This window comes from Pteropus medius, unplaced genomic scaffold, assembly GCF_902729225.1.
Source record: "Pteropus medius unplaced genomic scaffold, Ma_sr-lr_union100, whole genome shotgun sequence".
In the NCBI taxonomy this organism is placed as follows: domain Eukaryota; kingdom Metazoa; phylum Chordata; class Mammalia; order Chiroptera; family Pteropodidae; genus Pteropus; species Pteropus medius.
The window spans coordinates 13711139-13724236 of record NW_024349225.1 but is presented as its reverse complement, the minus strand read 5'-3'; the positions used below and the strand labels follow the sequence as shown (position 1 = coordinate 13724236).

At 35.3% G+C, this 13098-nt stretch overlaps 1 protein-coding gene across 2 annotated transcripts in view; it reads right to left on the bottom strand.

The window, feature by feature from the left end:
• KIFAP3 (kinesin associated protein 3) overlaps positions 1-13098 on the bottom strand; it is a 107118-nt gene that overhangs the window by 69747 nt on the left and 24273 nt on the right. For both annotated transcript variants that reach the window (XM_039881591.1, XM_039881592.1), the window contains one exon: positions 9289-9451. In XM_039881591.1, the coding sequence (XP_039737525.1) occupies positions 9289-9451 (163 nt within the window). The remainder of the gene's footprint in view (positions 1-9288; positions 9452-13098) is intronic.

The following is a 13098-nucleotide window of genomic DNA, read 5'->3' as shown; positions in this document are numbered from 1 at the left end:
ATACTTTGGCAAAACAAAGTATGTCTTCTAGCTGGATTTAAGCAGCTAATTTTAGACCCCTGGTGAATTATTACTACCAGGAGTGTTTTCATTTAATAGAAATTAAAAACTTTAAAGGAATGCCCTCATTCACTGGTTTTCAAAGTGTGCTCTGAGGACAGCTAAAGGGGATCCACAAAGTCACACTATTTTTATAACAATACTAATATATTACTTTCCTTTTTTTAACTCTTTCTTTTATAATAGGCTACATGACATGATATATATGACATACGTGATATACGATATCACAACAGATTGTTGAATGAGATATGAAAGCCAGCTGTTGTCTATTAAGCCTGACTTTAAAGAGATTTGCAAAACGTAAAACTATGCCATTCTTCTAAGGTTTGTTTTGGAAAAAAATTTACTTTTCATAAAAATATTTATGCCAACATGTAGCAGGTTTGTTTTTAAATGAATATTTAACTTTTTTCTGTTTTAATTTTGAATACAGTAAATACTCATAGATATAAGCCCCTATAATCGAAAGCTCTATGGGGGTCCTCAGACCAAAAGTTTGAAAACTGATGCTCTAAGCATTGAGTTCCCACAATCTCCTAAGGAACGGGGAAGACTCACAAAATGCAGTTGCCTGTAATCTGCAGCAGCCACCGCTACCTAATCCGCCTGAGCAGCGGGCTGGCAGTGCCTATCCTCCTTCAGTCTAACGAATGCAAAAATTCACATACATCGGATGAGACCTGTATATTTATGAGGCCTATTCCCCCAAGCTTAAATTCCTTTGAAAATCAGGTTAAAAATCTCAAAGCTGACATGAAAACTCAGAACATTACTCAATTTAAAATACACATTAATATCAGTCACAAAAAGAAATAAAATCGTGTAAATCAATTCAAAATTGTCTAAAAGTTCACCAGTGGAATATGGTAGTTTTTTTTAATAAAATCATTACATATGACTCTGTAATATACTGTCTGTCATGTGATATTTAAGCTTTAAGCACGAACCAATATCATGATGAACTAGGCTCTTTTAAGAATACATTTCCGCTGTGTATTTATGCTTGCTTCCATGCCAATCATTCCCAAGCACGTCAAACAATATTCAGCTTAAGAAATATCCAGCCAAAGCAACTGAGAAGTTCAAAAACATTATTTGCCGGGTGCATCAGACAAAAAGCTAAGAAAGCTTAGTTTTTCAAATTACTTTTGAAACACTGCCAGTGCATTCCCCAGAGCACTGAAGAATACACTGTGACAAGGAATTTCCTTGCCATCTCCCAACCCGGAATATTCTGACATAAGGAAGCATTCTTTAGACGCATCGCAGTCAAATGGCTTAAACACTTATGACAAGGGAATATATTTTTTTTAAATGATCCGATTCTTAGATGAGCCAAAAAATCTTTAAACACTTAAGAAAAGTTAACTCAATATCATAAAAACCTGAACAAATTGTCTAACAACCGAATAAGTAAAGCCAAACTTTCTAGGTCCGATTCAATTTGCATATAATCACATTTGCTGAAACCATGGACTATGATAGGTGTCTCAGATGGCAACGTAAAGTTACTAGGCATAAGAAACTATGTCAACTATAGGGTTTAAAAGGAACTGAAAAGATTTATAATTGACACTGAACTATGAAACCTGAGGAAAATAACATTAAAAAATGAAATAAGAAATGAGTATTCTTGGTGTATTTAAGAAAAACAAAGGAATATTTAGATGTAAGGTTTTCCATGGACCCAAACAAAAATTGTAAAACATTCTGAGAGATACTGCCATCCTCTATGCTTCAAAAAAGATCAAAGCAATTCAAATCAGTCACCTTCAAGGTAAGTGAAGAAAGAAAAATTCAAATAATGATTTCTAAAATTCCTTATTTCTCTTTATGTGTCCCTGATCTCAAAGGAAAAAGTTAAATTCAAAATTCCTAAATGAAATGCTATCTATGATAAAACAATATTAAAATAATTTTTGGTGATACTGAATTAGTTCTCTCAGAGCTTCATGTGGCAAAAGAACTGAAAAATAACACAATTTCTCCTCTAACTTTAAAAATTATTCAAATCGAAAAACCTTACTCAATTACATATATTTTTTTCAGCTATTTTTTTCAGCTATTCAGCAATTCTCACAACAGCAGGGGGCGCAATGCCCTAGTTAAATGCCTCAGGGTAAAAGTGAAGGGGATTCGATGTTCATGTGGCACAGCCCCATTAGAGCCTGAAAGATTCATGATCCATTGTACTCTAGTAAAGTCATCTGCTATTAAGTATAAAAAGAATTTTCAGTTATGGGGTCCCCAAATAATAATAAAGAAAACCTACTTAAAATCTGATAGCATTTCCAGTTGAAACAGCATCCCTTAAAAATCACTTCTGAAAAGTTCTACTACCCGCATAGCCCTAAAAAAAAAGGGCTTTTGCCTTTCTTGCATCTTTTAAAAAATAAGCAATTTCTGTATGTAAAAAGGGTAATTCTTTAATTCGGTCAGTCATCTGTCAATGTGAAGACATATTAAATTAAAAAGTTTATTTCTAATGAAAAAAGCAAACTGACCACTCATGTTCTACTGCATGCTCTTTAATTCCCCCTCCATACTACGGTGAAGAAAATGCAGCCCAAATTCTTTAAATATTTGAATTACATGTTTTTTTCTCATTCCCAAAAAGTCTTTCAATTCCATGTAACTATTCCGAGTACTTGCCAAAGAATAACCTAGAGTAATTCAGATTACCAATTGTTCAACAAAATAAAAGTCCAAAAGAGACATAATATTTCTGGAGATCGGAAGGGAAAGAAGTCTAATCATTTCTTTTAGTTTAACGTTTTTCAACTGAACATCAAAATCAATTGGATAAAACTCAATGAGTAAGTTGTAAGCAGAATAAAAAAAGTAGAATAGAAAATATAGTGCATTACATGTAGAAACGGTAAATACTTCTTTGTGAATGTTTTTAAAAATTGCATATATTAAACAAAATGTACACTATATAGCATAAATAAAATATAATGTATATTAACATACACATGGACATGCGTACATACACATACACATCTCGTACACTTGTGTGAGTACTGGATTGCAATGTAAAATATATCTTCCTATTGATTGGTAGAAAAGATGTTTGAAAGTTGCTGCTCTAGATGAATTACTTCCTATCTCTTAAAATCTATGTTCTCCACAATGCTTTTTTACTACAACTTCTATGTAATCACAATGGCCAAAGATCAAAGATATTAAATATATCACTGAATACCTCAATTGAGAAATTTAGCTTGTGTTAGGAGTTAATGATTTAATTTTCCACATAAGTAACATGTCCATTAAAATGACCATTCTAGTAATCACTTATCAGAAAATTGTTTATACACTAAACGCAATTTCGTTGACCATAGCTGAGAGCACAATCAAGCAAGACAGGTTTCTTCACAGTCAAAAGTAATGTTGCAGAATATTCTGAGGGTACTAGATGAGAGGAGGCCGGGGGGATCAGTGAAAAAAGGCAAAGGGATTAAGCAGCACAAATGGATAGTTAGCAAAGAGTCATGGGGATCGAAAGTATAGCATAAAGAATATAGTCAATAATATCACAATAAATATGTAAGAGGACACAGGCATAGTAGATTTATTGGGGTGATCATTTTGTGAGTTATGTAGATCTTGAATCACTATGCTATACAACTGAAACTAATATATTATTGTATGTCAACTATAATTTAAAAAAACTCACTGAATTGTACACTGTAAATATGTGCAACTACTTGTCTATTATATTTCAATAAAGCTGTAAGAAAAAAAAGAAATGTCGTGAAGTCCATGTGATAAACATCACTAGGAAGAGAACCCTTCGGGCATTCATTTGGAATTCATTTTTAACAAAATATACACTTCAAATAAGTTCAGTTGTCGGTTTCCAAGACCACAGGAGATTAGAAAATACATCATTAAAGGAGAGGAAAACTGCTCCTAAAAAACTGCTACTGATACAGAAGAAATGAGCAGTGACAGCCACGGACAAGGGGGGAAACGAAAACTATATATAAAAACTAAAAATACATGGCATTCGGGGACCATTCAGCAAGGGGAAGTACCAGAGCACAGCAACGTCTGCAGCCTCATTTAATAAATTACAGCTATTTTCACACAGCCCTGGAACTCAGGCTCTCTGGCTCCAAAGCCTGTGGTTTTAACTATATTACACTGTTTCTCAATAAAAATTTAAATTATGTTCATGTCATTAAGGTAAATTTAAGAAAATATTCAAGAAAAGAAAGATGTAATCAATTTTTAAAAGACCTTCATATAAAATGATTAAATACCCTTAATGGTATAAGCCTGGAAAACTTATCAAAAAGACCCATTTCTGGATATCTACTGTTTGTATTCTATGTAGCTGTATAATAATTTCACATATGTATAATCTCCTAACATTACTGCATTATCTCACTTAATTCTTCCCTATTAATATGTACAATTATTACCTACACACCAACGATGAGAAATCTGACATATGGGTTAAGTATTCGTATAATATCCCACAGCTAGTAACTAATGAAGTAATATTCAAAGTCATATAGTCTGGCTCCATAATTCTTTTAATCAATGTGCTCTGTGTTACTACATTTGCTAGATATACTACATACAGTAGTATTTGCTGTAATGTCTCAGAATGTACTTTTTAAGAGATTCTAGTCAATCCCAGAAACCCAACTAAAATTCAGAAAATCTGAAAAACGCCTTTCAAGATCATTAAGCTGCTCGCTCTCTAGCGTTCCAGTTCTAATCACTCTGAGCATCTGCCCGCCCCCTTAAAGTTCAGCATGGCCACGTGACTTGCTTTTATCAATAGAAATGTATATGAAAATACGTGTCACCTCAGAGTGGAAGCCTTTAAGTTTGCAATTCTCCATTTTCTTGCTCCATCAGTCTGCGTCCTTGACTGATGTTAACGTGAATCAGCACTTTCTGCTCACCCGTAATGAGCATATAGTATGAGCGAGAATAAGGCTTTGCTGTATCTGAAGCTACTGAGATCGTTTATTAATAATCATAGCCTTGTCCTCCTGACTAATACATTTATTAGACAGGTTTTTCCTGGGAAGTGATGGATAAACGGGCCAGTTTGAGACGTGATAAAATAAAGTTTTACAAAATGGTTATGTTCCAAAAGTTCATATTGAATCAGTTACTTGGAATTGAGAACATGTTTTTTTTTTCCATAGGCTCACCTTATAAAGGGCCTACAGAAGCTTATTAAAATCCATAATTTAAATGAAAAAGTAGAAAATAATAGTACCACTAAAATAATTAAATTAAAAGAATGTGAAATAAATCAATGTAAACTTGTAGACATTTTGAAGTACTTTACAGAGCTGAAGGCACTGTTCTCTAGTACACACTAACTTCTCTTCGCGTGTACATTTCCCCCCTTTCCTTAACCCTGGAATATCAGTAGATATTCTCTTTTGTTTGCTGTGTATGATTGCTACTCCTTGCATGGGCTGTAAGTGGAATGAAAAGGAAGAACTAAAGAGAGTTATTAAGTAAAATATATATGTGAACATTTGAAAAAAGAAACTGCTTAAGTTAAAATACAAATGACTTGTGAGCAACAAAAGGATGGGGGAAGAGTATGACATACTGAATCTTTAGCTGAAAAGGAAAGATTTTAGAGCCTGCTTATTAGTCCTCAGATAGATCTAAAGTTGTCATAAGTTTATAAATGAATATTGGTTCCTAACATGGCAAAAAAGCTAAGTTATAACCAACCAACTTCCTCTTTGCTTTTAATAATTATTCAAATCACAACAACTTTTTGTATTTTTTCCAATTTATTCTCCAAAAAATATTTTATGTATATTTTTTAGGAATGTTACTTAGCCATCATCTATTTTATTCACCATAGAAAGACAAGCCAAGAAGTCATTAAGGCAAGCTGACCATAAACGTCTCAACAGAATCATTTTGCCTTCAGTTTTTACAGATCAGCCAACAACACAGGTGGAAACTTTTAAGATCATCCATGTCTACTTGTATAATGTAAAGTTAGAATAATACCAGCTTTTAAAATTTGATGCCATAGGAATTAAGAATATTTCAAAGAATGAAGCAACATTTTGAAAGAACGACTCAAAGCAGGTAAAAAAAAGTTTTCAGTTGCTCTTTCAAAGCTTCCTCATTTCTCTCCTGCATGAAGATTCCAAGACCATCACTGCTTCTCAGTAACAGCCTATACTTGCTGTATTTTTATACATTTGTTGAAAAATAAGCATATTTCTCTGACTGTTATATCTCCTTTAGTAGTTTCTTCTGTCCATTTTTAATCATCTATTGAGCAAATTTTTCTTTCTTAACCCTTCTCTCTCTTGAGCTCTGGGTGCCCCGTCTCCGTCTGCTCACTGAACATCTTTGTCTAAGATGCTGACAACATGTTTCAAACTAAACCCATCATTGACGCCCTCTACTTCCTTCACACTTCTCAGTCTCTGTTCCTGGCACCAGCGATCTAACAGTCACTGAGTTTTATGAATTCTTCCTCCATCACTACCCATATCCAGAGTAACAATGTCATATTAAGTTTATCTGTCCTATGTCTCTTTTGCCCTTTCCTCTGCCTCATACCTGACATTCTACTTCCCTAATTGAGGTTTCTTTACCTCTTGTCTTGCTGCTCATCCTTAGACTCTAGCTCTAGTCCATCCAACAGCAGTATACTGATTCTGACCCGACCAACTTAAAACCCTGCAGTGAGTACCACCATCAACTCTATCAACTTCTTAGCATAGCTTTAAACTTCGTAATTCCACATAAGAGCATGAACTCATTTTTTCAAACTTATTTCCTACTATTTTCTTAGTTTTTGTCCCTCATGCTGACTTAGTGCCATCTATGCCTTAGGTGATGTTGGTCACTTTATCTGAAATACTCTCTACAGCCTCTATTCTTCTTCTCTTGTAAATATCACTTCGTTAAAATGACAAATATGTTGATGGCCATCTCAAATGGCATTTTGTCTATGAAGTACCAAAATGGGAACATTCTCTTTGGAATCCCAATATATCTATGGATTGAAAAATATTTTTCTACAGTGCTTAGCGCTGTGCTTTGCCATAGGTTATCAACATTTTACTGAATTAAGTTGAATTAAACTGCATATGCATCACAGGGAAATAAAAATATAAGCTACCTAGTTTGTCAATGAAAATCTAGTATCTATGAGAAGGATATTAGTACTCAGAGAAAGATAAGTCAGCAACACTTCAGAATGTCCATTTGACATCAGATAATGATGATGATAATGTTGATAAGAAAAATGATAATAGATAACATTTATTAAGAAAATACAGTATGTCAGGTACTGTTTAAGCACTTTGCATGCAATACCTCGTTTAATCCTCCAAAAAAACCTTAAGTTGGTTACGATTATTATCTCCATTTTAGAGATGAGGAAATTGAATCAGAGTTTGGATAACAGTCCCAATGTGACATGGTTAGTTAAAAGTAAACAGTCGCAATTCTAATAAGACGATCTGACTCTAGAAATTGAGCTCTAGAGATAAAGTATTTTATGTATTGAATATTATATCTTATATCCTCGAATTCTATTTGTTAGCAAAATGTGAAATGGGTATGCTGTTATTTCCCAAAAATCTCTTAAATCATATTTCATAAAAGTAGGTGAATGGATACTGAACAAACCAAATGGACTATGAATTCCTTCCGGACAAGGACGATATCTTATTCATCTTCATACCCTGAGAATCTGACCTAATATTTGATACATAATTCTGCTAGATTTACGACAAATGAAGGGTCACCTGATTTATATTCAAGATCCATCAATTTTACTTTTAAAGTTTTTCTGTTTCCTCGCTAAGTGTCTGTATTGCTTTGGTTCCCCAAAAGCAATTTTTGAAAGTACTCCTCAGTCAAGTTTCTCATAAAAGTTATACCATAAGTCCTGTGCAATATTTGTTGACTGGGCAATTAATCAAATGTTCTTGGACTGACCAAAAGACTAAAGGTTTTCCTATTCTGAGAAAAGAATAAGTTAAAACTTACTTGTTAAGGGGACTTGAGAACTGAATTTTTAAATTATAGCTCTGCGCAGTCTACTTAATCATAATCTACTTAATATAACTATACATGTTCGGTTCACTACAGAGGTCAATAAATCCAGTTTTGGCAGCAGATAGACCTGCGTTTGAGCTCTGCCTTTTATCAGCCATGTAATCCTGAGTAAAGATGTCGGATGGGGAGTCCACGAGATAATGTAATTAAAGCACACTGCAAAATGACTAGTGCACTAAATAATAAATGTGACTAGTATTACAAAGAAAATAATGATGATGTCAATGACAGATTGGATCCATAGATATTAGATGGCAAAGAATAAACTTTAAATCATTCAACTACTATCCCACTACTGTCAGCGACTGTTACAAAATATTGACTATGTGGAGAAAGCAATTAAATGAGAATGAAATTGCAGTACTGCAAACAAAGGAACGGAGTCTTTAAAGATGAGTTAAGAATTTGCTTTCTGGTTAATAAAAGCAACGGTAGAGGGAAAGAGCAGGTGGACTGGCACGCAGGCATAAATGAGCTTGTTTAGGGAACTGTAAGGGGTTCAGTACGGACACAGCATGAAGTGTATGTTGGGGAGGAGCAGGTACCTGTAAAGACAGACAATGAACGGATCATAAAGGGGGTCTGATACTCTGCTAAGAAGCATTACGTAAGAGCACAGAGGACTTAACACTTGAATCCACCCTTGCTATATAGGTACCTTGTTAACAGCTAAAAGAAAATAATGTATTATAAACTGAATGCTCTAATACAATATTTTCTAACTCATGCTATACAAAAATACCCTTTATTTACTTAATGACAAAAAGGCTCCCCAAATTTGTGTAGTTGTCAGTAGTACATCAAAAGCGTGGCAGAACAGGAGAACTTAAATATCTCTGCTCTTAAAAACACTGAAGAGAAGGTGGCCCCTCTCGCTCCCGCGACGGCCCTCTCACCGCGGCACTCTGGTTTCCCCTTCGCAGGGGCAAATGAGATCAGAGAGAACGGCTCCCACTCTGCTGCATTCGACAGCACCACGGGAATCCTGGTACGTGTCACTTTTCATTCATTCTGTTTATTTTTAAGTTCCCAATCAAAGAACATACACAGATTAATTTTTGTTAGCTGACTTTTCAACACAGAGCTCACTTTTCCAATGATGCTGGACATTCCAAGTAAACTAGCATCACTTTTTCAAAAGCATACCTAGGAGTGCGGTGAGTTTGGGAAGCAGTCCGACTTGCACCATCTTATTCCTCAGCCCTGTGTCAAAGGAGAGGTTTAGCAAGAGTCGGAGGGTGATATTCAGGAGATCTTCATGCTCACAAGGTATCATTTTTACCAGTTTTTCAACGATATCCATTTCCACCTATGTCAAATAATAATACAAATGCAGTGAGGTTCTGTTGCACAATAAAACACAAAAGATTACAGAAAGTTATATTTTTACTGTTTTTACCCATATACACACATATATATAGTAACTGTGTTAAATCTATATACTCTCATTTTAATCTATAAACTACTCTGAAATCAAAATTTTGAAAATATATATTCCACACCATCTCTTCCTTGCTTCACTTAATTGCATCAACTAGAAGACAAATTACATTGGGTTCTTGAAAACACATCATTGTCCACCACCTACTAAGTGCCAGGCCCTATGTTAGAGCAAACAAGATCCTGTCTTGGCCTTTGAGAATTTCACAGTCTAAAAAGAGAGCAGACTAATGGAACAAATAATTAAAATACAGTGTGATAAAAATGGAATGCGCAAAGTGCCCCAGAAGCAACGCTGGAAGGAAACGCAAAGCTACCTAGAACAGAAAAGACTTCAAAATAAAAACAAAGCTCTTAAAAATGTGTAATAATTTACTCTCTGGTTAAGAAAGGCAATGGCGACCTAAGCAGAAGATAAAGCCAGTGGCTAGGCATTCGGGCATGAGAGAGCTTGTTTGGGTGGTGCTTTGGTATGGCCACAGTATGAAGTAAATCCTGAGGAGCGGCAGGAACTCATAAAAACAGACATTGGGCAGATCACGAAAAGCTTTTCATGCTCTTCTAAGACCTTTAACATATTCTAAAGGCAGTAGAGTGCCTGGAATGATTTTAGGTTCAGAGGGTAATCTCATCAGATCAGCAGCATAAAGATAAATGTATATACGTATATACAAATATATGTACATCCACACACAAAGACACAAAAAAATGAATAAGGGGCACAGTATAGGTAGAGATTGAAGACAAGCACTGAAGAATGTACTGCATTTGATTAGGGTCTGACTTAAAAAAGAACAAAAAGATTGAAGAGGAAAGAATAATTTGAGAGGTGTTTAGGAGACACGGCTCACACATTTGAATGAGAAATGAAGAGGAAGCACTGAAGATGACCTTCAGGTTTGGGGCTTGGTCACTGTGTCGAGGGTCCCGAAGTCCACCCCAGGTTCAGCGATTTGCTAGGATTCACAGACTCGGTGTAAATTCATATTCATGACTATGGCTTATTATGATGAAGGGTGCGAAGCAGAATCAGCCAGGACGTGCTCCAGTGTTGAGCGGAGACTAAGACTCGCAGCCCCAGGTTGTTACTGGGGCAGGCACATCGGCTGCTCTGCCCAGCACAAACTAGACGGCCAGACTCCTGGAAGGGAAGCAGGTGTGCAGCAGAGAGCACGCTGCTCGTGCAAACAGTGCAGGCGCAGTGAACTGCTCTCATCACTTAGGGGACAGAGGAAACTCTCCAGAAGTCCAAGCTCCCAGACACCAGGCAAGGGCCGACCCTGTGAGGAGGTCTGTCTAAGGACAGCAGAGTCAGGCCCCTTTTCTACAGTCAGTAAGGTGGGTGTAGGTGCCATTACCTAAGATCTGTAAATTGAAAAACAGGTGTATGACAGGAAGGGTAAAAATTATCTTAATTTTTGTCATGTTTAATTTGAGGTGAAATTCAGTGGATTTCAGTAAATATTATAAAACTCAGAAGACAGCTGAACTATGAGTAACAGTTAAAACTCTAGGACAAGGGTCAGAAAACTATGGCTAGTGGGTCTAATCTGGCCTGACATCTGACTTCATAAAACCCGAGAGCTAAAAATGGTTTTTGACTATTATTTTTTTAAATTATTGACAAAATTTAAATACAGAATCTTTCACGACACATGAAAATTATCTGAAATTCAAATTTCAGTTTCCATCAAGTTTCACTGGAAGACGGCCGTGCCCGTTTGCTGTGGACTCTCCCTGGCTGCGATCATGCTACAACCGCAGAGCCGAGCAGCTGCGACAGGGACCGCGTGAGCTGCAAGGCCTAAGATACTGACTCTCCGGCCAGGTACAGAGAGAGTCTGTGGACCGTCGATTCTAGGAAATTATAAAATTCAAAGAAAGACAACTCCAGGCCCAGATGGCTTCTTCACTGGTGAATTCTATTAAATATTTAAGTAGAAATAATACCAGTTCTACACATATCCAGAAAAACTGAAGAGAAAATGCTTCCTAACTCACTCTATGAGGCCACAGTTACTCTAATAGCAAAACCAGACCAAGACATAATAAGAAAACTATAAACTAGTAATCCCCTCATAAACATAGGTACAAAAATCCTCAACAATATTTTATCTAGTCAAATATAGCAATATATAAAAAAAACAATATATTATGACCAAGTGGTGTTTGTTTCCCGAATGTGACTGGCTCAGCATGGGCACGTCAACCAGTGCTAGTCCCTCTACCAGCAGTCTGAAGAAGAAAAACCATGTAATCATCTCAATCAATGCAGAAAAGGTACTTGACAAAATCCAACATTCATGCACAATAAAGAGTCTCAGCAAACTAGAAACAGAACAAAACTTAAACTGATAGAGTATCTACAAACAAACCTACATAACATTATACTTAATAGTAAAAGGCATTGCTTTCTTCTTATGGTCAGTAACAAGGCAGGAAAGTCCACTCAGAGAATTCCTTTTTAACATCATATGAAAGAATCCCTCTCCAGTACAATAGGGGAAAAAAGCCATGTAAATTAGACTGGAAGAAATACAACTTTCTATTTACACATGACATGTCTCTACTTAGAAAATCCCCAACAATCTACAAAGAGCCAATACAACTAAAAAGTGAATTTAGCAAGGTCACAGGGCACAAGGTAAATATACAAAAATCAATGTATTTCTATATACCACTAACCACGACTGATGTAGACTTATTGTGGTGATCATTTTGTAATGTCTATAAATACCGAATTTCTGTGATGAATACTTGAATAGGATATTATATATTAATTATACTTCAATAAAAATCATCAACAATGGGAAACTGATAATTTCTTCCTTAAAAATCACAATTTATAATGGTAAAACATTTAGGTATAAATCTAACAAAATATGTACAAAATATGTATGTTAAAAACTACAAAATGATGGAAGAAACCAAGAAAGACCTAAATAAATGAAGAGCTATACCATGTTCTTGGATTGGAAAATCCAATATGTTTTATATATTGAATACTGCCAATAGATTCAAAGCAATCCCAATCGAGTTTCCAGGACTTCTTTTTTAAAGAAATAGACTGGCTGATTCTAAATGGGAATGGAAAAGTAAAGAATCTGAAACAGCCAGAATAATTTTGAAAAAGAATAATATTTGAGGCTTTATACTATATGATTTCAAAACTTACTATTAAAGCTAAAGTAAGCAAAACAAAGATGTATCAGTAAAAGCACAGACACATGGATCAATGGAACAGAAAAGAGAAAAATGCAAAAATAGAACCACACATACACAGCCAACTGATTGTCAACAAAGGTACAAGGGTAATTTCAATATGGTGTAAAGGCATTTCAGGGGAGAAAGAAATAGTACTTTCAACTAATAGTACTAAAACAATTAGACATCCATATCAAAACATGAATCTTGATCCATACATTGCAACATATACAAAATTAACTAAAAAAATGGATGGAGCACAGACTAAAACAAAAACAGTAACAACACAAACCCCATAAAACTTCTTGAAGA